The sequence below is a fragment of the Oncorhynchus gorbuscha genome, linkage group LG11 (genome assembly GCF_021184085.1).
Source record: "Oncorhynchus gorbuscha isolate QuinsamMale2020 ecotype Even-year linkage group LG11, OgorEven_v1.0, whole genome shotgun sequence".
NCBI lineage: Eukaryota > Metazoa > Chordata > Actinopteri > Salmoniformes > Salmonidae > Oncorhynchus > Oncorhynchus gorbuscha.
This window is the reverse complement of record NC_060183.1, coordinates 30,802,225-30,826,149: the sequence shown is the minus strand read 5'-3', so window position 1 is coordinate 30,826,149 and position 23,925 is coordinate 30,802,225. Positions and strand designations below refer to the sequence as shown.

Below are 23,925 nucleotides of genomic sequence, written 5' to 3'. Positions count from 1 at the left end.
TAGGTTGCATGCACAGTATATTCTAATGCTCTTGCTCTACAGTACTGTCATTTCAGTGGCTAATCTAGGGATTGCACCACCTTAATGAGTATGAGGAATAGTTGGGATAAAGATGTTTTAATAAAGAAGCTATGGTAAATGTGGCACAGGCCATTTCAAGATGGGCAACCTGCAGCACTGCTCAAACACACTACCACCTATTACACCAACAAGATATTGTTTGAAAGCAATGACATCACATCTTGAAAGATAAAAAATAAATACATGCATAAAATAAACTTTTGCCACACTGATGGTATTTCCAGTCTGTTTTTATTCCATCAAAACTGTCCAAAAATGTACAGGTGTTTGCCACAGGTAGTAAAACAAAACAAAAAACTTTCCCATACAAAATACATTTGTTTGAGTTTGAGTTTATAAAACTATGCAGACAAAAACTGGACTGATTCAATCAACACATTAAATATTTGTAGCACACAAACTCTCAAAACATGATTCACCTTATCCAGTAAGTGGAGTAAGACAGGTGGTTACGAAATGAAATAAGACAGACACATAATCAAGATACATTTGTAGAAAATATAAACTACAAAGAAGGTATGCCCTAACAAGACTTAAATGTGTGTTTTCTTAGTTCTAGTGATATTACAGACATGGCATGAAAACTATGAAAAATATGTCAGGCAGGACTGGTTTGGCATGGACAGGGATATATGAATAATTATACAAAAACTAGAGATCAATTAAAAAGGGAATTAAAACAAATATACAACAACAACAGCAATGTAAAAAAAATCTAGTGAAGTTAAACGCTGTAAATGGCCACCGTCACCCTGGTCAACCTACGAGGAGAAAGACAAGAGGGAGAGAAAGTGGTCAACACAATTCATATTCATACTGCCTAATATTTCAAATCTATAGGATCATCTATAGGACACGTTTAGTCTACCTTGAATGTTTTACCTTAGTATCCACTATTCCCAAAGAATCCTGTTAATTCATATTTCTTCTCCTTTGCACCTCCTGAAAATAAAAGGAAAAAGTATAGAAAAAAAGAAGACAATTTTGTATCAATTTCTCTCTTATCTGCCCAAGATAACCACTCAAAGACACAGACGTTTGTATGCTTGATTACATAATAACACGGCTCTTTAAATATATCCAGAGGGGCAATGCAGACAGTGTCCCTCACCAAATCTGGCACGGCAATGCCAACACTTCAACAGAATCTTTCAATAACTTAAATTCCTTGGTTGAACGTGTGCATGGCTGCGGGAAGATGCTTTGGGTTTGGGGTCCTATCGACGGGGTAATAAAGTCATGTAAGGAGTAATGAAGGCCAGTTCACAAATTTTGTGGACACTTATTTTTAATAATAATGAAAAATATATGTATTTATCGGGGGATGCTGCAGTCAGCACGCCTACTTCCCGCGGCTATGCATGCGTGATCATGCAGTTTAAGTTCTTCTACTAAAAATACCAATAGGAACTGAGACATGCATGTCAGACAAACAGGGTACAATTACTTATGACCTCAGCAAAAAAATAAACATCCTCTCACTGTCAACTGTGTCTATTTTCAGCAAACTTAACATGTGTAAATATTTGTATGAACATAACAAGATTCAACAACTGAGACAAACTGAACAAGTTCCACAGACATGTGACGAACAGAAATGGAATATTGTGTCCCTGAACAAAGGGGGGATCAAAAGTAACAGTCAGTATCTGGTGTGGCCACCAGCTGCATTAAGTACTGCAGTGCATCTCCTCCTCATGGACTGCACCAGATTTGCCCGTTCTTGCTGTGAGATGTTACCCCACTCTCCCACCAAGGCACTTGCAAGTTCCCAGACATTTCTAGGGGGGGAATGGCCCTAGCCCTCACCCTCCGATCAACAGGTCCCGGGCGTGCTCAACATGATTGAGATCCGGGCTTTTCGCTGGCCAATGCAGAACACTGACATTCCTGCCTTGCATGAAATCACTCACAGATCGAGCAGTATGGCTGGTGGCATTGTCATGCTGGATGGTCATGTCAGCATGAGCCTGTAGGAAGGGTACCACATGAGGGAGGAGGATGTCTTCCCTGTAACGCACAGTGTTGAGATTGCCTGCAATGACAACAAGCTCAGTCCGATGATGCTGTGATACACCGCCCCAGACCATAACGGACCCTCCACCTCCAAATCGATCCCACTCCAGAGTACAGGCCTTGGTGTAACGGTCATTCCTTCAACGATAAACGCGAATCCGACCGTCATCAAAGAAGAGCACTTTTCACCAGTCCTACCTGGTCCAGCGACGGTGGGTTTGTGACCATAGGCAATGTTGTTGCAGGTGATGTCTGGTGAGGACATGCCTTACAACAGGCCTACAAGCCCTCAGTCCAGCCTCTCTCAGCCTATTGTGGATAGTCTGAGCACTGACGGAGGGATTGTGCGTTCCTGGTGTAACTCGGGCAGTTGTTGTTGCCATCCTGTACCTGTCCCGCAGGTGAAATGTTGGGATGCACCGATCCTGTGCAGGTGTTGTTACACGTGGTCTGCCACTGCAAGGACGATCAGCTGTTCGTCCTGTCACCCTGTCGTGCTGTCTTAGGCATCTCACAGTACGGACATTGCAATTTATTGCCCTGGCCACATCTGCAATCCTCATGCCTCCTTGCAGCATGCCGCATGCCTAAGGCACATTCACGCAGATGAGCAGGGACCCTGGGCATCTTTCTTTTGGTGTTTTTCAGAGTCAGTAGAAACGCCTCTTTAGTGTCCTAAGTGTTAATAACTGTGACTTTAATTGCCTACCATCTGTAAGCAGTTAGTGTCTTAACGACCGTTCCACAGGAGCATGTTCATTAATTGTTTATGGTTCATTGAACAAGCATGTGAAACAGTGTTTAAACCCTTTACAATGAAGATCTGTGAAGTTATTTGGATTTTTACAAATGATCTTTGAAAGACATGGTCGTGAAAAAGGGATGTTTTTTTTTTGCTGAGTTGATTTTACAATGATGACAACAGTTATATATTGGAATCCTGTATGATACTATGCATTTCAATATACTGTAGGAAGCAAGCTTATGTCCTATAAAAGGCAGGCACTCTTGAGTTTATCCTGCACAATTTGACAGAATCCACTCACTGGTTACAATATTAGGGCCCTCTATAACTTGTCCATTGAAAGTGGCATAAGTTTGCTTTATATTTGTCATTTCACGTACACTACCTGTCAAAAGTTTTACAACGCCTACTCATTCAAGGGTTTTTCTTTATTTTTTACTATTATCTACTATTATCATTGTAGAACAATAGTCAAGCCATCAAAACTATGAAATATAAAATATATTTGAGATTCTTCAAATAGCCACCCCTTTCCTTGATGACAACTTTCCACACTCTTGGCATTCGCTCAACTAGCTTCATGAGGTAGTCACTTGGAATGCATTTCAATTAACAGGTGTGCCTTGTTGTGTTGTGACAAGATAGGGGTGGTATACAGAAGATGGTCTTTTACCAAATAGGGCTAAGTCCATATTATGGCAAGAACAGCTCAAATAAGCAAAGAGAAATGACAGTCCATCATTACTTTAAGACATGAAGGTCAGTCAATACGGAACATTAAGAACTTTGAAAGTTTCTTGCAGTCGCAAAAACAATCAAGCGCTACGATGAAACTGGCTCTCATGAGGAACGCCACATGATTCCCCCCCTGATTCCTGCTTACGAGGAAAAATTAAAGCAGGAAGCACCAGTGACTAGATTAATTTAAAAAATGGTCAGATGAAGCAGATGCTAAGCTACAAGACTGTTTTGCTAGCACAGGCTGGAATATGTTCTGGGATTCCTCCAATGGCATTGAGGAGTACACCACATCTCTCATTGGCCTCATCAATAAGTGCATCGATGACGTCGTCCCCACAGTGACCGTACGTACATACCCCAACCAGAAGCCATAGATTACAGGCAGCATCCGCACTGAGCTAAAGGCTAGAGCTGCTGCTTTCAAGGAGCCGGACTCTAACCCGGAAGCTTATAAGAAATCCTGTTATGCCCGCCGACGAACCATCAAACAAGCAAAGCATCAAAACAGGGCTAAGATCGAGTTGTACTACACCGGCTCTGAAGCTTGTCGGATATGGCAGGGCCAGCAAACCATTACAGACTACAAAGAGAAGCACAGCCGAGAGCTGCCCAGTGACACAAGCCTACCAGACGAGCTAAACTGCTTCTATGCTCTCTTCGAGGCAAATAACACTGAAACAGACGTGAGAGCACCAGCTGTACCCGGAAGACTGTGATCACACTCTCCGCAGCTGATGTGAGTAAGACCTTCAGACAGATCAACATTCACAAGGTCGCAGGGCCAGACAGATTACCAGGACGTGTACTGCGAGCATGCGTTGACCAACTAGCAAGTGTCTTCACTGACATTTTCAACCTCTCCCTGTCCAAGTCTGTAATACCAACATGTTTTAAGCAGACCACCATAGTGCCTGTGCCCAAGAACACTAAGGTAACCTGCCGAAATGACTACTGACCCGTAGCACTCACGTCTGTAGCCATGAAGTGCTTTGAATGGGTGGTCATGGCTCACATAAACACCATCATCCCAGAAACCCTAGACCCACTCCAATTTGCATACCACCCCAACAGATCCACAGATGATGCAGTCTCTATTGCACTCCACACTGCCCTTTCCCACCTAGACAAAAGGACCTATGGACCAACCTGGACCTATGTGAGAATGCTATTCATTGACTACAGCTAAGCGTTCAACACCATAGTGCCCTCAAAGCTCATTAATACACTAAGGCCCTGGGACTAAACACCTCCCTCTGCAACTGGATCCTGAACTTCCTGACGGGCTGCCCCCCAGATGGTAATGGTAGGTAACAACACATCCGCCACGCTGATCCTCAACACAGGGACCCTTCAGGGGTGTGTGCTCAGCCCCCTCCTGTACTCCTTGTTCACCAATGACTGTATGGTCAAGCATGACTCCAACACCATCATTAAATTTGCAGATGACACATCAGTGGTAGGCCTGATCACCGAGAACAACGTGATCAAGACGCCCCCATTCTCATCGACAGAGCTGCAGTGGAGCAGGTTGAGAGCTTCAAGTTCCTTGGTGTCCACATCACCAACACACTAACATGGTCCAAGCACACCAAGACAGTCGTGAAGGGGCACGACAAAACCTATTCCCATTTGGCATGGGTCCTCAGATCCTCAAAGGGTTCTACAGCTGCACCATTGAGAGCATTCTGACTGGTTGCATCACTGCCTGGTATGGCAATTGCTCGGCCTCTGACCGCAAGACACTGCAGGTTGTAGTGTGTACAGCCCAGTACATCACCAGGGCCAAGCTTCCTGCCACCCAGGACCTCTATGTCAGGCGGTATGAGAGGAAGGACCTAAAAATTGTCAAAGACTCCAGCCACCCTCATCCATAGACTGTTCTCTCTGCTACTGGAGCACCAAGTCTAGGTTGAAGAGGCTTCTAAACAGCTTCTACCCCGAAACCATAAGACTCCTAAACAGCTGGTCAAATGAATACCCAGACTATTCGCATTGCCCCCCCTGCCACTCTCTGTTGTCATCTACGCATTGTCACTTTAATTAACTCTACCTACATGTACATACTACCTCAACCAACCAGTGCCCCTGCCCATTGACTCTGTACCAGCACCCACCTATCGTTATTCTTTTACTGCTCTTTAATTACTTACTTTTCTCTTATTCTTATCCATATTTATTTTAATTGCACTGTCGGTTAGGGGCTTGTAAGTAAGCATTTCACCTGTTGTATTTGGTGCATGTGACTAATACGATTTGATTTGAAATTGAGATGGTTTGCGATGAGTTGGACCACAGAGTGAAGGAAAAGTAGCCAACAAGTGCTCAGCATATGTGGGAACTCCTTCAAGACTGTTAGAAAAGCATTCCAGATGAAGCTGGTTGAGAGAATGCCAAGAGTGCAAAGCTGTCTTTAAAGCAAAGGGTGGCTATTTGAAGAATCTCAAATATAAAATATATTTTGATTTGTTTAACACTTTTTTGGTTACTTCATGATTCCCTATGTGTTATTTCATAGTTTGATGTCTTCACTATTATTCTACAATGTAGAAAATAGTACAAATAAAGAAAAACCCTTGAATGAGTAGGTGTTCTAAAACTTTTGAACGGTAGTGTATATATTTTTTAAAGATGTGATTTGATATTTTATAAACAATAGACAACATACACATACAAATGACTATCATCATAGAAACATCACACCTGCCCAGACCCACCCCTATCTCCAGTGCCCTTATCACTTTCTGCCACATGGCCTCAAACTGCACAATTTTGTTTCTCTCCGCCGCCCACGTTCTTTCAATTTTGAGATTATCAAACATTTGACCTTTCCATTGCGTGAACACCGAAGAATGGGCTAATTTCCAGTTTGAGTAGAATTTAAAAAATTATAATTGATGAGAAGGTTATTGTCCAACTCATTGGGTATCTCACTGCACCCTCATTTGCCATGTCTTGAAATATGCACAGAAGAATTTAAAAAATACATTTACATTTCAATACCTCTTTAACATCAATCTTTGTAACGCCGCCCATAACGTTTGAATTTTCAAACATTCCAAGAAGGCATAAATTATTGAATCATTAGTAGTTTACACTTCAGACATGACTATGCCATTGTGCTGTATAATTTGTGAATTCTCTTGTATAATACATTCTATACATTAATTTATACTCGATTAAGCATGCATTTTCATTAGCTGTTACCCGCTTAGTTATGTTCCAACATTCCATCCATCTTGGTTCCAATAGTTTATATATTTTTGTAAGAGATTGTTAGTTGTAAGGTTTTGTATAGATTACCTATAATATGAATATCCTTTTCTGACTCAAATAAGATTCCCTCAAGATTGCTCTGATGTCCAGATTTCAAATATACATTTTGTGACATAAAATATGCATTTGAAAATATCTACATTGATCGACCCAAAATTGCTTTTTAAAGCTATCATGGAAATAAATGTATTTCCTATTACCAATTCATGTATGGTTTCTATGCTTTTAGTTTTCCATGTGGGACAATTTATCAATGAATTCTGAAAAGCTATCCAAGGATTGTTCCAGAAGGTTGTATTTGTTATTTCTAAAGGTTGGCTGGCTACTTAAATCAGGATATATTGTATAAAAAAAGGTAAAAACAAGTGAGTTTAGGGGTAGCAAAGCAAAGCACAAAGCAATAGCAATAGCTATGTGAAGCTAGCAGGTGTGCAAAGCTGTTCTATCTTAACTGCTACTCTACTTTCCAGGATCCAATCTCCTATCAATACAGTCTATTGTCTATTTGACTTCTGACTGATTACCATAATCCCTTAGTCAAAAAACAATCAAGCTCATGGTGTCTTGCTCAAAGTGGTGATGTGAACTCAACTTTGCTCCACTCTTCTTACTTCATTGGCACTAGGTCATGTTCAATAGGCATTTAACAGGAAAAAACGGACTGAAACAGGGAGGGACTCTACCGGGACTTGTCCAATAAGAAACTCTCATTTCCATTATCAATTGCCAACCGTTTGAAAGCGTTTTTGCATTGCGTGCCCTAATGAACATAAGCTGGGTCTGCTTGGACTGTACTTTTTACCTCGCCATGATTTGCCCTGCGGGTGAATGTGCAGCTTGAGGTGCTGCTGAATGTGTATCTGGTGCGGTGGCTGAAGCAACGCAGTGTCAGGCCCGTGTGGCGGGGCTTTCATTTGGGTGCTGGGCGCAGATGCAAGGGAGAGGCTGGCAGTGCCCACAGGCTTGGGTGGGGCCTCTGAAACAGCTGCGGCAGGGGCCTCGGGGGGGAAGAAGGACACTACGGGCACAAATGAGGGGATGGGGGGATAGGAGATGGAGGGCCAAGGAGTGGGAGCTGGGGGGAAGGAGACAACTGAGGAAAGAGAATTAAGGGATTTTATAGAAGAGAGGAGGTGTGGATGGCATGGCAGGATGGAAGAGGGATGAAAGAAGGGGAGAAAGAAGGGGAGGGTTTGTGTAGCACACGGAGATGCAAAAGGAGATGCACAATCAGGATGAACACAAAGACAACAAGACAGAACAAACCAAAGCCAGACTGACACTGAACAAAATATGAAACACACGGAGATATGCTATATATACTAAAGTATGTGGACACCCCTTCAAATTAGTGGATTTGGCTATTTCAGCCACACCCCTTGCTGACAGGTGTATAAAATCGAGCACACAGCCATTCAATCCCCATAGATAAACATTGGCAGCAGAATGGTCTTACTTTAGAGTTCAGTGACTTTCAACATGGCACCGTCATAGGATGCCACCTTTCCAACAAGTCAGTTCGTCAAATTTCTGCCCTGCTAGAGCTGCCCCGGTCAACTGTAAGTGCTGTTATTGTAAAGTGGAAACGTTTAGGAGCAACAATGTCTCAGCCCCGAAGTGGTAGGCCACACAAGCTCACAGAATGGGACCGCCGGATGCTGAAGTGTGTAGCGCGTACAAATAGTCTGTCCTCGATTTCAACACTCACTACCGAGTTCCAAACTGCCTCTGGAAGCAATGTCAGCACAAAAACTGTAAAGTTTGGTGGAGGAGCAATAATGGTCTGGGGCTGTTTTTCATAGCTTGGGCTAGGCCCCTTTGTTCCAGTAAAGGGAAATCTTAACGCTACAGCATACCCATTCTAGACAATTCTGTACTTCCACCTTTGTGGAAAGAGTTTAGCGAAGGCCCTTCCCTGTTTCAGCAAGACAATGCCCCAATGCACAAAGCGAGGTCCAAAAAGAAATGGTTTGTCGAGATAGGTGTGGAATAACTTGACTGGCATGCATAGAGCCCTGACCTCAACCCGATCTAACACCTTTGCGATGAATTTAAATGCTGACTGTGAGCCAGGCCTAATCGCCCAACATCAGTGCCTGACCTCACTAATGCTCTTGTGGCTGATTGGAGCCAGTCCCTGCAACAATGTTCCATCATCTAGTTGCAGCGGTTCCCAAACTTTTTATAGTCCTGTACCCCTTCAAACATTCAAACCTCGAGCTGCGTACCCCCTCCAGCACCAGGGTCAGCACACTCTCAAAAGTTGTTTTTTTGCCATCATTGTAAGCCTGCCACACACAAACTATACGATACAGTTATTAAACATAAGAATGAGTGTGAGTTTGTGTCACAACCTGGCTCATGGGAACTGACAAAGAGCTCTTATAGGACCAGGGCACAAATAATAATATTATAATAATCAATCATTTTGCTCTTTATTTAACCATCTTACATATGAAACCTTATTTGTTAATCGAAAACTGTGAATAACTCACCACAGGTTAATGAAAAAGGTGTGCTTGAAAGGATGCTCATAACTCTGCAATGTGGGTTGTATTGGAGAGTCTCGGTCTCAAACCATTTTCCACACACAGTCTGTGCCTGAATTTAGTTTTCATGCTAGTGAGGGTCGAGAATCCACTCTCACATAGGTACGTGGTTGCAAAGGGCATCAGTGTCTTAACAGCTTGATTTGCCAGTGGCTTCTGGCAGTGGCTTCTGATTAAATTCAATTTTCACAGAACCGCTTGTTGCAATTTCAATGAGGCTCTCTTGTTGAGGCTCTCTTGTAGACAACTTCTTAATCAAAGCCTCAATTTTGTCCTGCACATTGAAGATAGTTGTGGAGAGTCCCTGTAATTCTAGATTCAGATCATTCAAGCGAGAAAATACATCACCCAGATACAGTGCCTTGCAAAATAATTCATCCCACTTGGCATTTTTCCTATTTTGTTGCATTACTACCTGTAATTTAAATTGATTTTTATTTGGATTTCATGTCAATGGACATACACAAAATAGTCCAAATTGGTGAAGTACTTTTTAAAATTGTATTCAAAAAAAAGTTTTAAATGGAAAAGTGGTGCTTGCATATGTATTCACCCCCTTTGCTATGAAGCCCCTAAATACGATCTGGTGCAACCAATCACCTTCAGAAGTCACATAATTAGTTCAATAAAGTCCACCTGTGTGCAATCTAAGTGTCACATGATCTGTCACATGATCTCAGTATATATACACCTGTTCTGAAAGGCCCCAGAGTCTGCAACACCACTAAGCAAGAGGTACCAACAAGCAAGCGGCACCATGAAGACCAAGGAGCTTGCCAAACAGGTCAGAGACAAAGTTGTGGCGAAATACAGATCAGGGTTGCGTTATAAAAAACATCCTTAACTGTGAACATCCCACAGAGCACCGTTAAATCCATTATTAAAAAATGGAAAGAATATGGCAACAAACCTGCCAAGAGAGGGCCGCCCACCAAAACTCACGGATCAGGCCAGGAAGGCATTAATCAGAGAGGCAGCACAGAGACCAAAGATAACCCTGAAGGAGCTGCAAAGCGCCACAGCAGATATTGGAGTATCTGTCCATAGAACCACTTTAAGCCGTACACTCCACAGAGCTGGGCTTTATGAAAGAGTGGCCAGAAAAAAAGGCATTGCTTAAAGAAAAAAATTAGCAAACATGTTTGGTGTTTGCCTAAAGCATATGTGATACTCCCCAAACATATCGAAGACGTCTTGCATGCTGTCAGGCATTCCCTTGGCAGTAAGAGCCTCTTGTGCATGCTGCAGTGTACCCAGATGGTCAGATGAAATAAACATTTAGCTTTTTGGCCATCAAGAAAAACGCTATTCCTAGCGCAAATCCAACACCTCGCATCACTCCGAGAACACCATCCCCACAGTGAAGCATGGTGGTGGCAGCATCGTGCGGTGGAGATGTTTTTCCTCGGCAGGGACTGGGAAACTGGTCAGAATTGAAGGAATGATGGATGGCGCTAAATACAGGGAAATTCTTGAGGGAAACCTGTTTCAGTCTTCCAGAGATTTGAGACTGGGACAGAGGTTCACCTTCCAGCAGGACAATGACTCTAAGCATATTGCTAAAGCATCACTCGAGTGGTTTAAGGGGAGCAGCCTAGTCAAAGCCCAGACCTCAATCCAATTCAGAATCTGTGGTATGACTTCAAGTTTGCTGTACACCAGCAGAACCAATCCAACTTGAAGGAGCAGGAGCAGTTTTGCCTTGAATAATAGGCAAACATCCCAGTGACTAGATGTGCCAAGCTTATAGAGACATACCCCAAGAGACTTGCAGCTGTAATTGCTACAAAAGGTGGCTCTACAAAGTATTGACTTTGGGTGGAGGTGAATAGTTATGCACTCTCAAAGTTTTCCATTTTATTTGTCTTATTTCTTGTTTGTTTCACAAGAAAACATATTTGCATCTTCAAAGTGGTAGGCATGTTGTGCAAATGAAATGATACAACACCCCCCCCAAAAAAAAAATCTCTATTAATTCCAGGTTGTAGGGCAACAAAATAGAAAAATGCCAATGGGGGTGAATACTTTCGCAAGCCACTGTAGGACAGCCGTGTGAGAAACTCGTCATCATGCAAGCGGTCAGACAAGTGAACATTTTGGTCAGTAAAGAGAACTTTAAGCTAGTCTCTCAATTATTATTATTTTTAAATCAATACTTTGCTTTACTTTGCCCCTTGATAACCAGCACACTTCTTTTTTTGTTTTGTTTTTGTGAATTTTACCACTTTTTCTCCCCAATTTCGTGGTATCCAATTGTTGTAGTAGCTACTATCTTGTTTCATTGCTACAACTCCAGTACGGGCTCGGGAGAGTCGTCTCTCCGATACACAACCCAACCAAGCCGCACTGCTTCTTAAGACAGCGTGCATCCAACCCGGAAGCCAGCCGCACCAATGCGCCGGAGGAAACACTGTGCACCTGGCTACCTTAGTTAGCGCACACTGCACCCAGCCCGCCACAGGAGTCGCTGGTGCGCGATGAGACAAGGACACCCTTACCAACCAAGCCCTCCCTAACCCGGGAGACGCTGGGCCAATTGTGTATCGCCCCACGGACCTCCCCCGCGGCCGGTTATGACAGAGCCTGGGCGCGAACCCAGGGACTCTGGTTAAGGGCGCTGCAGTACAGCGCCCTTAACCACTGCGCCACCCGGGAGGTCCTAACCAGCGCACTTCTGTATGTTGTAAAAATGTTACATGGTCACAGCCCATCACATTGCATAGTACAGAAAATACACATTGAGTTCAAGGGCCTTGCTTTTAACAAAGTTAACCATTTTCACAAGAGTGTCCAAAACGTCTTGCAAGCTGTCAGGCATTCCCTTGGCAGTAAGAGCCTCTTGTGCATGCTGCAGTGTACCCAAGTGGCATCGGAAGCAACTGCTTGCACGCGCGTTTCCACTATGTCTCACTGCTTTTGTGCCATCAGTACAGATACCAACGCATCTTGACCACCAATGTCCATTTGATGTCACAAAGCTGTTCAGTACTTTACAAATATCCTCTCCTGTTATTCTGGTTTCCAGTGGTTTGCAGAAGAGGATGTCTTCCTTAATTGACCCCCCATAAACATAACGGACATATACCAGGATGTGCCAGGCCCGCCACTTCTGTTGACTCATCCAGTTGTAACGCATAGAATTCACTGGCGTGTATACGAAGCAGTTATTGTTTCAAAACATCTCCTGCCATGTCCTGATGCGTCGTGAAACAGTGTTGTTTGATGGAGATAGTGTCTGTATAGTTTCTTTGGCCTTTTCCCCCAGCATTGTCCCATCCATATCCATGGCAGCAGGAAGAATTAAGTCCACCACAATAGTATGGGGCTTGCCTGTCCTCGTCACTCGGTAGCTCACCATATAAGACGCTTCTAGGCCCTTCTTATTAATGTATCTGTTGCTTTTATACATGCCTTACTACTTTGTGGCATATCTTTCAAATTGGCATTTTTTGTTTCTAGAAATGTCTGGTACGAGTGAAGGTTTCATCGAGTTGTGAGATAATACTTTTGCACATATAACACATTGGCTGAGGAAAGGCACTACTCCCAATATAAGTGAACCCCAAATCAATGTAGTTCTCATCACACTTGCACCTCTTCGATGGTCCAACGTCCCTGTCTGTTGTTTGATGCTTTTCCAGGTAAGGGGGCAGTAGCTCTTCGGCTGCATCAGATTCACAACTGTCAGTGTCCATGCTAGCTGGGCTAACAACAAATGTAGAATTACTGATGCTAGCATTGGACGTGTTCGTGGAAGCAGAACAACTTGTGTTGTCGACAGGTGCAGGTGTAGTACTGCTGGTAGTAGCAGTACTACCAGTAGCGCTGGTATGTGTCTCTATGTTTGTATGTATTTTTAAAATGAATCACATTTTTAGTTGGCATACCCCCAATGGCATTGCGTGTACCCCAGTTTGGGAATACCTGATCTAGTGGAAAGCCTTCCCAGAAGAGTGGACGCTGTTATAGCAGCAAAGGGGGGACCAACTCCATTTTAATGCCCATGATTTTGGAATGAGATGTTCGACGAGCAGGTGTCCACATACTTTTGGTCATGTCCTGTACAAGAACATTGTTGCTATAGCAGACACCTAATACTGGGTTGGAACTACTGATGTAAATATAATTATGTTTCTGTCATGTATGAGCATAGACAAATGAAAGTTGAGATTATTGAAGTTGTATTACTATTTCACATGATTTGCAAGTGTAGTAACTAGACAACTGGGTGCTTTCGTTACCTTCTGGCTGAACTTGTCCATTTATATAACCCCCATTGCCTGAAATGTAAAGAGTACATTGGGATTAAATAAATACATTGGGAGACAGAAAACAAATCATATAAATTCACTTTGATGCATGTCCAGACAAACACAGAAAAATATATATATATATAAATTAATTTCGGTGCATGTCCAGACAGACACAGAAAACAAACAATATAAATTAAGTCAATGTATGTCCAGACAATTCATACCATATTTGTCAGTAGATTTTCCCTCTTCTTCAAGTCTAGTAGGTTGTGCTGGTGCTATTTCTCCTATTCTCTCTGAGAAGGGGAGATTAAATCAAATCAAACTTTATTTGTCACATGCGCCGACTTCAACAAGTGTAGACCTTATCGTGAAATGCTTACTTACAAGCCCTTAACCAATAGCGCAGTTTAACAAGAGTTAAGAAAAATACAATTTTTGAAACGTAACACAATAACATAACAATAACGAGGCTATATACAGGGGGTACTGGTACCGAGTCAGTGTGCAGGGGTACAGGTTAGTTGAGGTCATTTGTACATGTAGGTATGGGTGAAGTGACTATGTATAGATAATAAACGGTGAGTACCAGCAGTGTACAAAACAAATGGAGGGGGTGGGGAGGTGTCAATATAATAGTTCGGTGGCCATTTGATTAATTGTTCAGCAGGCTTGGGGGTAGAAGCTGTTAATAAGGAGCCTTTTGGTCCTAGATTTGGCGCTCCGGTACCGCTTGCCGTGTGGTAGCATTGAGAACAGCCTATGACTAGGGTGGCTCTGTAGTGCCTTCAGTCGGAGGCCAAGCAGTTGCCATAACAGGCAGTGATGCAACCGGTCAGGATGCTCTCACTGGTCCAGCTGTAGAACTTTGAGGATCTGGGGACCCATGCCAAATCTTTTCAGTCTCCTGAGGGGGAAAAGGTTTTGTCGTGCCCTCTTCACTACTGTCTTGGTGTGTTTGGACCATGATAGTTCGTTGGTGATGTGAAACTCTCGACCCGCTCCACTATAGCCCCGATGTTAATGGGGGGTCTGTTCGGCCCGTCTTTTCCTGTAGTCCACGATCAGCTCCTTTGTCTTGATCACGTTTAGGGAGAGGATGTTGTCCTCTTCCCTAAAGGCTGTCTCATCATTGTCGTTGATCAGGCCTACCACTGTTCCAGGGTCCTTAGCTCAGTGATGAACTTTGTGGGGTCAATGAACAGCATTCTCACATAGGTGTTCCTTTTGTCCAGGTGGGAAAGGGCAGTGTGGAATGGGATTGCGTCATCTGTGGATCTGTTGGGGCGGTATGTGAATTGGAGTGGGTCTAGGGTATCCAGGAGGATGCTGTTGTTGTGTTCCATGACCACCCTCTCAAAGCACTTCATGGCTACCGACGTGATTGCTACGGGATGGTAATCATTTAGGCAGGTTACCTTCGCTTCCTTGGGCACAGGGACTATGGTGGTCTGCTTAAAACATGTAGGCATTACAGACTCAGTCAGGGAGAGGTTGAAAATGTCAGTGAAGACACTTGCCAGTTGGTCCAGGCATGCTTTGAGTACACGTCCTGGTAATCCACCTGGCCCTGCGGCTTTGTGAATGTTGACCTGTTTAAAGGTCTTGCTCACATCGGCTACCGAGAGCGTCATCACACAGTCATCCAGAACAGCTGGCGCTCTCGTGCATGCTTCAGTGTTGCTTGCCTCGAAGCGAGCATAAAAGGCATTTAGCTCGTCTGGTAGGCTTGTGTCACTGGGCAGCTCGCGTCTGGGTTTCCCTTTGTAGTCCATAATAGTTTTCAAGCCCTGCCACATCCGACGAGTGTCAGAGCGGGTGTAGTAGGGCTTCAATCTTAATCCTGTATTGACGCTTTGCTTGTTTGATGGTTCATCTGAGGGCATAGCGCGATTTCTTAAAAGCGCCCAGATTAGTGTCCCGCTCCTTGAAAGCGGCAGATCTACTGGGAGATGCATGAGGTATGTTAGGCTGGTCCAACAATATTTTGTGCTGTAGGCATATAGCAAACTCCTATGGTTGTCATCATTGCCAAACATGTCAATGAGTGACAGAGTTGACAAGACAGCACAAACAGATCTGGGAACAGGCTACTGTAACTTTGAGCAAAAACAAATCTCTACCATTCACCACTGCACTCATACCGTTACCGTATGACTTTCCGACAGCCTCTGATTCGAGGGGCAAAGGCTCATGAGGCAAAGGATTTTCTAATGACAGAGAAAAGAGAGCAGATGAGATTAAAAGGGGGTTCGGACAATGTAGCACTTATTGATTAATTTCATAGAGCAAGAGGCAAATGGTCACCCTTTCATTGAGCCTATACACAAAAGTGTGGCTTTAAAGAAGAGATGTATCTACCGTATTGTCCGGTGGATTTGCCATCAGTGACTGATCCAAGGGTCTGTGGCTCGTATGGTCCAAGGTTACCTGTGGAGAAAAGCCAGGACAGGTGAGGACTAGAGTACTGGTCAAGTATTTGATTCACAAAAATTGCAACTCTTTTACAGCGAGTAGCTTTAAGATGGGTAGGAAGAGATGACAGAATGAACAATAATGAAAAGACAATAGCAATGTGAAATTACGACAAAAGTCTCACCATATTTCCCCGCAGATTTCTGTCCTTCACCACCAAGGCCAAGAGGTTCTGGTGCATAGGATTCTGGTGCACCGCCCCCTAACAGGGCAACCACAGAGAAACTAGACATGTCAGACGGCAGAATGATGGAGGGTGCAAGGGGTGTATTCACTAGGAACAAAATGGAATCAAAATGGAGGCAAACGAAACTGTCAAACTAATTTGTCAAGTAGAAACTCTTGTTTTCGTGGCAAAACATTTTCCGTTGCAAAACGTGCAAAATGTTTTGCTAAGTTTAAAAAAAAACTATTAATACACCCCAGGTTTGCTGAGTCTCACCATATTTGCCTGCAGATTTTCCAGCATCTGGACCGAGCCCAAGAGGGTGAGGCTCGTATGGCAACCCACCCTGTCCTGTAAAAACCCCCAGCAAAGTATGTTTGATTGGGCATACACTATTAGCACACCTCTTGCTTAGACAATGACGGCATAAAGAATTGCACAAAATAAAGAACAGCACAATACGTGCAGTATGCTTAGAAAAACACAAACTTCTATATTTGATCTTTTTAAATTTGACGCAAGGCAGTAACAGCAGACAGCATGGTACATAAACACCAGTGCAATGCATACATACGTAAAGAAATGTACATGGAAAGAAAGCAGAGAAAGAACATGAAGTAAAAGCCAAAGACAGCCATACCATATTTTCCATTCGATTTACCAGAATCGGGGCCAAGTCCAAGAGGCTGAGGCTCGTATGGCACCTCTCCATAGCCTGCACGAATAGGAGGGAGGAAGGGAGAGAAAGAGGGGGTGGGGGGCGCACTGAAATGAGGGAACCGCGTAGAAGAATGTGGAAAAAGTCAAGGGGTCTGAATACCTTCCGAATGCACTGTAGGCAACAAAAACAGAAGAGCATGGCAGCGTAGGCCTACGAATGACAGACCCTAATTTCTCATTTACACATCTCGCTGTCTTCACTGTTCCCATCTTGAATAATTCTTGAATCTCCATATGACATCAGATCCACTGGCCTCTCTCTCTTCACCTCTCCTCTTTCTATTTATAATAGCTCTTGTAGGCCTACGAGTAGCCTAGCTCAATGCGAGTCCCAGGAATAGCAATGTCGTTTTGGTCACTAATTTTGAGCTTAAAAAAAAAAATATATCTATATTCAAGGTGATAAGCAGCTTGCTCTTTCTTGCTGAGCATAAAATAGGCCACAGCGTTGGCAATGAACTGGTAAGAAAAGCGTTTGAATGGTGAGAGCGTGTAGCTCTGGTCTGGTTTGATGTGGTTGGATGGTGGTGATAAATTGCTGCACTGATGCATTACAGACAGAGAAGCATTCACAAAATACCTGCTGTAGATACTGGTGTGGGTTATGTGTTCTTGTAGCAATATATTAATTGTAATATAATGCATTTTGAGTAAAGGTAATTTTATTCGACTGTAAACAAAAATTTTAAAACTGAAAATGTTTTGGGGGGAGCACGGAAGTCAATTTAGGGACGCAACCTGACTGACAAAGGAGAAGTGAAAGAGGCATTTACCATACTTGCCAGCTGATTTCCCAGGATCACCCCCTAGGCCAAGACGTTGCCCATCATAGGGTGCACCATATCCTAGGGTGAGACAGAGATTTCATTGCATTACACCATTGGAGGAAATGACTTGTAACTAGCATCAATCAACGGCATTTTGTAGATCCAAGTTGCCTGAAATTAACTATTTGTTGCAACCATTTCACGTTATTAAAGGCCCAGTGCAGTCAAAAACACTATGAAGTTGGAATAATACAGCTCTTTTAGTGTAAGAGCTGTTTGAAAAGACCGGCTGAAATTTCAGCCTCTTTTGGTGGGATGGAGTTTTGGCCTGCCTGGTGACATCATGAGGAGGTAAATTAGTTGCCAATAACAGCAAATGTTCAGTTTTCCCCTCCCCACACTCAGGGAGTGAACGTATTATATAATAAGGGTTATATGGAGAAAATCAGACTTCTCTGAAATGAAAATGGATGGCCCTCCCTTCAGCAAAATATTTTTGAAATAAACCCTCCCTGATCGCTTGAAAGAGAAACGGAGTGAACCTTCCCTATACCGAAAATGATAATAAAAACTAAGTGAATAGCAGACACCATGTCAACTGTTTACCCTCACTTTTTGAACAGACCAGAGCCTTAGATATGCCGTTTTAGAAACTGTTTTTCGTCCTGTGAGCATTACATGGCAACGAGTGCATTTTGATAGTGCACAGGTTTGCGGGCCAGAAGGTTGTGGGTACGCAGACCACGGTGGACAAGAGTAGGGGTGGAAACATCTCCTTTGTAATTAAAGCATTGCATGAATCTATCATCGTATTTCCAGGTCTGAGAAAAAGTTGCCTTTTATAAAAAATGGCATGCAATTCTATTCTATCTAGTCATTTTACATATTCGCAGAACCTTTTTTAATAGCACACAAATTACTGAAATGACAGGCTAAGAATGGACAGAGATTAACGCATAGGCCTATCTATCATATTTCTCCAATGCCAAATCAGTGTCTTGTGTGAGACATCATTAGGAATCTGAGCATGGTACTTTCAAAAGTTGGCCCACTGTTCCACCCCAAACAGAGTAGGTCTACGAAAGCAGAAACATTTCAGCTTTAACTGCTGGCAACTCTGCTGTGATTTTTAATCCAACAAGAGAAGGTCACAAGTGTTTCCCTTAAAACCATCTATTGTACAGAAAGTGAATAGCTTAATCAATTGATAGTGAAAGAATTAGATTACTTCCCAAGGAAAGTCAATTGTTTGTCTCCTCGGCTATAGAAGATTAATATCCCCTTACGTATCGGAGTCACATCTTTCCCGAGTATTTTCAGCTTGTTTATAGTATAAAGCATCGAGGACCAAAGCATTATAGAACACGTTATATAATCAGATCTGTTTTATTTTCTTCAAAATCTTAAGCCAACAAAGGGCAGGCCTGTGTTTTTGTTGTCATTGCCATTTTCTTTAATAAAAGATAGGTCTATGACAACCTCTCATACCCCCTCAATTCAAGTCTTGGTTTTAACTTAACAGCACACAGAGGTAGGCCCCATTGTTGTTAGTTAAGTTAAATCAAAATTAAGACGGTTTAAATTATGCCTACTCGAATTTGCATACTTTCAGCACCATGAGCTGTCCATTTCCGATTGATTGTGTGGCGGCGGCTGCTGCTTCAAGTATCAGCACCAGAATGTTAGTTTCTTGAATCTGGCTTATTGTGAGGTCAATAACTCTGATAAAACACCAGTGTACAAAATATTCGGAACACCTTCCTAATACTGAGTTGCTCCCCTTTTGCTCTCAGCCTCAATTATTCGGGGCATGGACTCTAACAATGTGTTGAAAGCGCTCCACAGGGATGCTGGTGCATGTTGACTCCAATGCTTCCCACAGTTGTATCAAGTTGGCTGGATATTCTTTGGGTGGTGGACCATTCTTCATACGCACGGGAAACTGTTGAGTGTGAAAAACCCAGCAGCGTTGCAGTTCTTGACACACACCGGTGCACCTGGCACTTGCTACCACAGCACGTTCAAAGGCACTTAAAATGATGTCTTGCCCATTCACCCTCTAAGTGGCACACATACACAATCCATGTCTCAATTGTCTCAAGGCTTAAAAATCCTTCTTTAACCGGTCTTCTCCCTTCATCTACACTGATTGAAGTGGATTTAAAAGGTGTCATCAATAAGGGATAATGACTTTCACCTGGATTCACATGGTCAGTCTGTCATGGAAAGAGTTCCTAATGTTTTGTAGACTCAGACTTTTTAAAATAAACATCTATTTTTAAATCTACAGTAGTAGCAAGCTATCAGTTGATCTCCGGTCCTCCTGCGCCATGCAGCGGTCTAAGGCACTGCATCTCAGTGCAAGAGGCGTCACTACAGTCCCTGGTTCGAATCCAGGCTGTATCACTTCCGGCCATGATTGGGGGGTCCCATAGGGCGACGCACAATTGGCCCAGCGTCGTCTGGGTTTGGCCAGGGTAGGCAGTCATTGTAAATCAGAATTTATTCTTAACTGACTAAAAAAATCTTTGCGACCTCCTTCTCAAACTGAACAGAACAAAGGCTATAGGTTAGTCTGCGCGCATGATAGTGCATTTTTTTGGGACTAGGCCAAATAAAAAAAAATTGGACGAAACCTTTGACTCTCTTCCTGAACTGCCACCGTAGGCCTACACGTCATACCATTGGTTAGGCAGCACACAAAAAAAGTTTTTGATCAGCAAGAGCAGGCCGGGGCTCAGGGTTGGAATATTCATTGCCGTGTGTAATGCTGCCTGGTTTTATTTACACCATCCCAGCAGCTATCTTAGAAAGATAACTTTGCTCTATGCTTCTACGAGCTTGCACTTCCTAGCCTATAGGCTATGGACCATTTGATTGAGACCACATTAAATAGGCTATAGGCGCACTTGATAAACTGCTGCATTGGAACTTTAAGAAATTAACTTTTTTATTTACTAGGCCTATACCATGCATGAAAACATCCATTATTATTATTATATTTCATCAGATATTGCATAGGTCTGTCTGGATTATAGAGGTTCTTTTCAGATAGAAATGAGGTAGCTCACCATATTTTCCAGGTGCAGGATCCCCTCCCATTCCAGTGCCCAGCCCGCCTGAAACAGAATTAAATCATTTGTTTAGGGTCCGGTTTCCTTAACACAGATTAAGCCTAGTCCTGGATTAAAAACCTTTAAGAAAAACTAGCCCTACTGTTTCAACAGATTGACCCCCTGCCCTTACAGACAGAAGAGAACTGGACACCTCTTGGAGCCTGGTTCCTCTCTAGGTTTCTACCTAGGTTCCAGCCTTCTAGGGAGGCTGGAACCTCTGCATTGCTTGATGTTTGGGGTTTTAGGCTGGTTATATTTAAAGCAATTTGTAACAACTCCTGATGTAAAAAGGGCTTCATTAAATACATTTGATTGATAAATGTACCGTATTTTCCAGAGGATTTGGATTCGGCACCCAATCCAAGAGTCTGAGATCCATAGGGTAGACCACCATTTCCTGTTTGTGTAAGCATTGCAATGAATATATTAGAAAATAATAGTGATATAATTCAGATTGACAGATTCTCAGTGATTTAGAGAAATGTATGGCCCTCACCGTATTTACCAACTGACTTGCCAACATCAGGTGCGTTGGCGATTCCACCATTTCCTGAGCGCGATTGAGACAAAGTTCAGAGAGAACAAAATCCAAATCCATAGAATACAGACATACTGACACATACAGTACATGCATAAATACATACAGTAGATAGAGAAAAAAAACACTGTACATACATTGAGTATACCAAACATTAGGAACACTTTCCTAATATTATGTTACAGAACAGACTCAAGTTGATCGGGGCATGGACTCCACAAGGTGTTGAAAGCTCTCCATAGGGATGCTGGTCCATGTTGACTCCAATGCTTCCAACAGTTGTATCAAGGTGGCTGGATGTCCTTTGGGTGATGGACCATTCTTGATACACATGGGAAACTTGTGTGTGAAAAACCCAGCAGTGTTTTGACACAAACCGGTGCGCCTGGCACCTACTGCCATACCCCGTTCAAAGGCACTTGAATATTGTGTCTTGCCCATTCACCTTCTGAATGGTACAAATACACAATCCATGTCACAATTGTCTCAAGGCTTAGAAATCCTTCTTTAACCTGTCTCCTCCCCTTCATCTACACACTGACTGAAGTGAATTTAACAAGTGACATAAATAAAAGATCATATATGTCATGGAAAGAGCAGGTGTTCTTAATGTTTTGTATACTAAGTGTATAGATGCAGAACATAGCATAGTCGCAGTGCATTTTCTTGTACGTGAAGAAAATATCTGTAAGAAACAGACAAAGGAAATATCTAATAATTAACATACAGTTGAAGTCGGAATTTTACATATACTTAGGTTGGAGTCAATAAAACTTGTTTTTCAACCACTCCACAAATTTCATGTGAACAAACTATAGTTTTGGCAAGTCGGTTAGGACATCTACTTTGTGCAAGACAAGTAATTTTTCCAACAATTGTTTACAGACAGATCATTTCACTTATAATTCACTGTATAACAATTCCATTGGGTCAGAAGTTTACATACACCGAGTTGACTGTGCCTTTAAACAGCTTGGAAAATTCCAGGAAATTATGTCATGGCTTTAGAAGCTTCTGATAGGCTAATTGACATCATTTGAGTCAATTGGAGGTGTACCTGTGGATGTATTTCAAGGCCTACCTTCAAACTCAGTGCCTTGATGCTTGACATCATGGGAAAATCAAAAGGAAATCAGCCAAGACCTCAGAAAAAAACAATTGTAGACCTCCACAAGTCTGGTTCATCCTTGGGAACAATTTCCAAATGACTGAAGGTACAACGTTCATCTGTACAAACAATGGTACGCAAGTATAAACACCATGGGACCACGGAGCCGCCATACCGCTCAGGAAGGAGACGCATTCCATCTCCTAGAGAGCAAAATACCTTGTGAAGACGCTGGAGGAAACAGGTACAAACAGGTACAAAGTGTCTATATCCACAGTAAAACGAGTCCTATATCGACATAACCTGAGAGACCGCTCAGCAAGGAAGGAGCCATTGCTCCAAAACCGCCATAAAAAAAGCCAGACATGGGAACAAAGATCATACTTTTTGTAGAAATGTCCTCTGTCTGATGAACCAAAATAGAACTGTTTTGGCCATGATGAACATTGTTATGTTTGGAGGAAAAAGGGGGAGGCTTGCAAGCCGAAGATACCATTCCCAACCGTGAAGCACGGGGGTGGCAGCATCATCTTGTGGGGGTGCTTTGCTGCAAGAGGGACTGGAGAACGTCACAAAATAGGTGGCATCATGAGGCAGGAAAATAATGTGGATATATTGAAGCAAACATCTCAAGACATCAGTCAGGAAGTTAAAGCTTGGTCGCAAATGGGTCTTCCAAATCGACAATGACCCCAAGCATACTTCCAAAGTTGTGGCAAAATGGCTTAAGGACAACAATGTTATGGTATTGGAGTGGCCATCAAAGCCCTGACCCCAATCCTATAGAAAATTTGTGGGCAAAACTGAAAAAGCGTGTGTGAGCAAGGAGGCCTATAAACCTGACACAGTTACACCAACTCTGTCAGGAGGAATGGGCCAAAATTCACCCACCTTAGTGGGAAGCTTGTGGAAGGCTACCCAAAACGTTTGACCCAAGATACATTTCAAAGGCAATTCTACCAAATATTAATTGAGTGTATGTGAACTTCTGACCCACTGGGAATGTGATGAAAGAAATAAAAGCTTAAATAAATCACTACTATTATTCTGACATTTCACATTCTTAAAATAAAGTGGTGATACTAACTGACCTAAGACAGGGAATTTTTACTAAGATATTAAATGTCAGGAATTGTGAAAAATTTGTTTAAATATATTTGGCTAAGGTGTATGTAAACTTCCGACTTCAACTGTACATACTGGCACATACACTAAATGCATACGTGCATGATTACATAAATACATTGAGATAAATACATACCAGTAATCAACAGACATGCATACAACACATTATATAAACACATGCATTTAGAATGTTAACATTATAAAAAGGTACACTGACATACAGGTAACTGCCAAAACGAAAGGAAACACCAA

General features: G+C 42.7%; 1 protein-coding gene across 8 annotated transcripts in view; it reads right to left on the bottom strand.

Annotated features, from left to right (window-relative positions):
* Positions 1-310: 310 nt before the first annotated feature.
* The window catches only part of cmn (calymmin), a 74,925-nt gene continuing 51,310 nt past the window's right edge, over positions 311-23,925 (bottom strand). For 3 of the 8 annotated variants that reach the window (XM_046369355.1, XM_046369358.1, XM_046369359.1), the window contains 14 exons: positions 21,399-21,452; positions 21,228-21,299; positions 20,858-20,905; positions 17,793-17,864; positions 16,940-17,014; positions 16,576-16,650; positions 16,258-16,335; positions 16,020-16,088; positions 15,803-15,868; positions 13,883-13,954; positions 13,647-13,685; positions 7,659-7,949; positions 964-1,023; positions 311-842 (listed from right to left, as the gene is read on the bottom strand). In XM_046369355.1, coding sequence (XP_046225311.1) covers positions 965-1,023; positions 7,659-7,949; positions 13,647-13,685; positions 13,883-13,954; positions 15,803-15,868; positions 16,020-16,088; positions 16,258-16,335; positions 16,576-16,650; positions 16,940-17,014; positions 17,793-17,864; positions 20,858-20,905; positions 21,228-21,299; positions 21,399-21,452 — 1,070 coding nt within the window. In that variant the 3' untranslated portion in view covers positions 311-842; position 964. Of the gene's footprint in view, positions 843-949; positions 1,024-7,658; positions 7,950-13,646; positions 13,686-13,882; positions 13,955-15,802; positions 15,869-16,019; positions 16,089-16,257; positions 16,336-16,575; positions 16,651-16,939; positions 17,015-17,792; positions 17,865-20,857; positions 20,906-21,227; positions 21,300-21,398; positions 21,453-23,925 lie in introns of all 8 variants that reach the window. The other 5 variants (XM_046369356.1, XM_046369357.1, XM_046369361.1 and 2 more) reach the window with 5 other exon arrangements.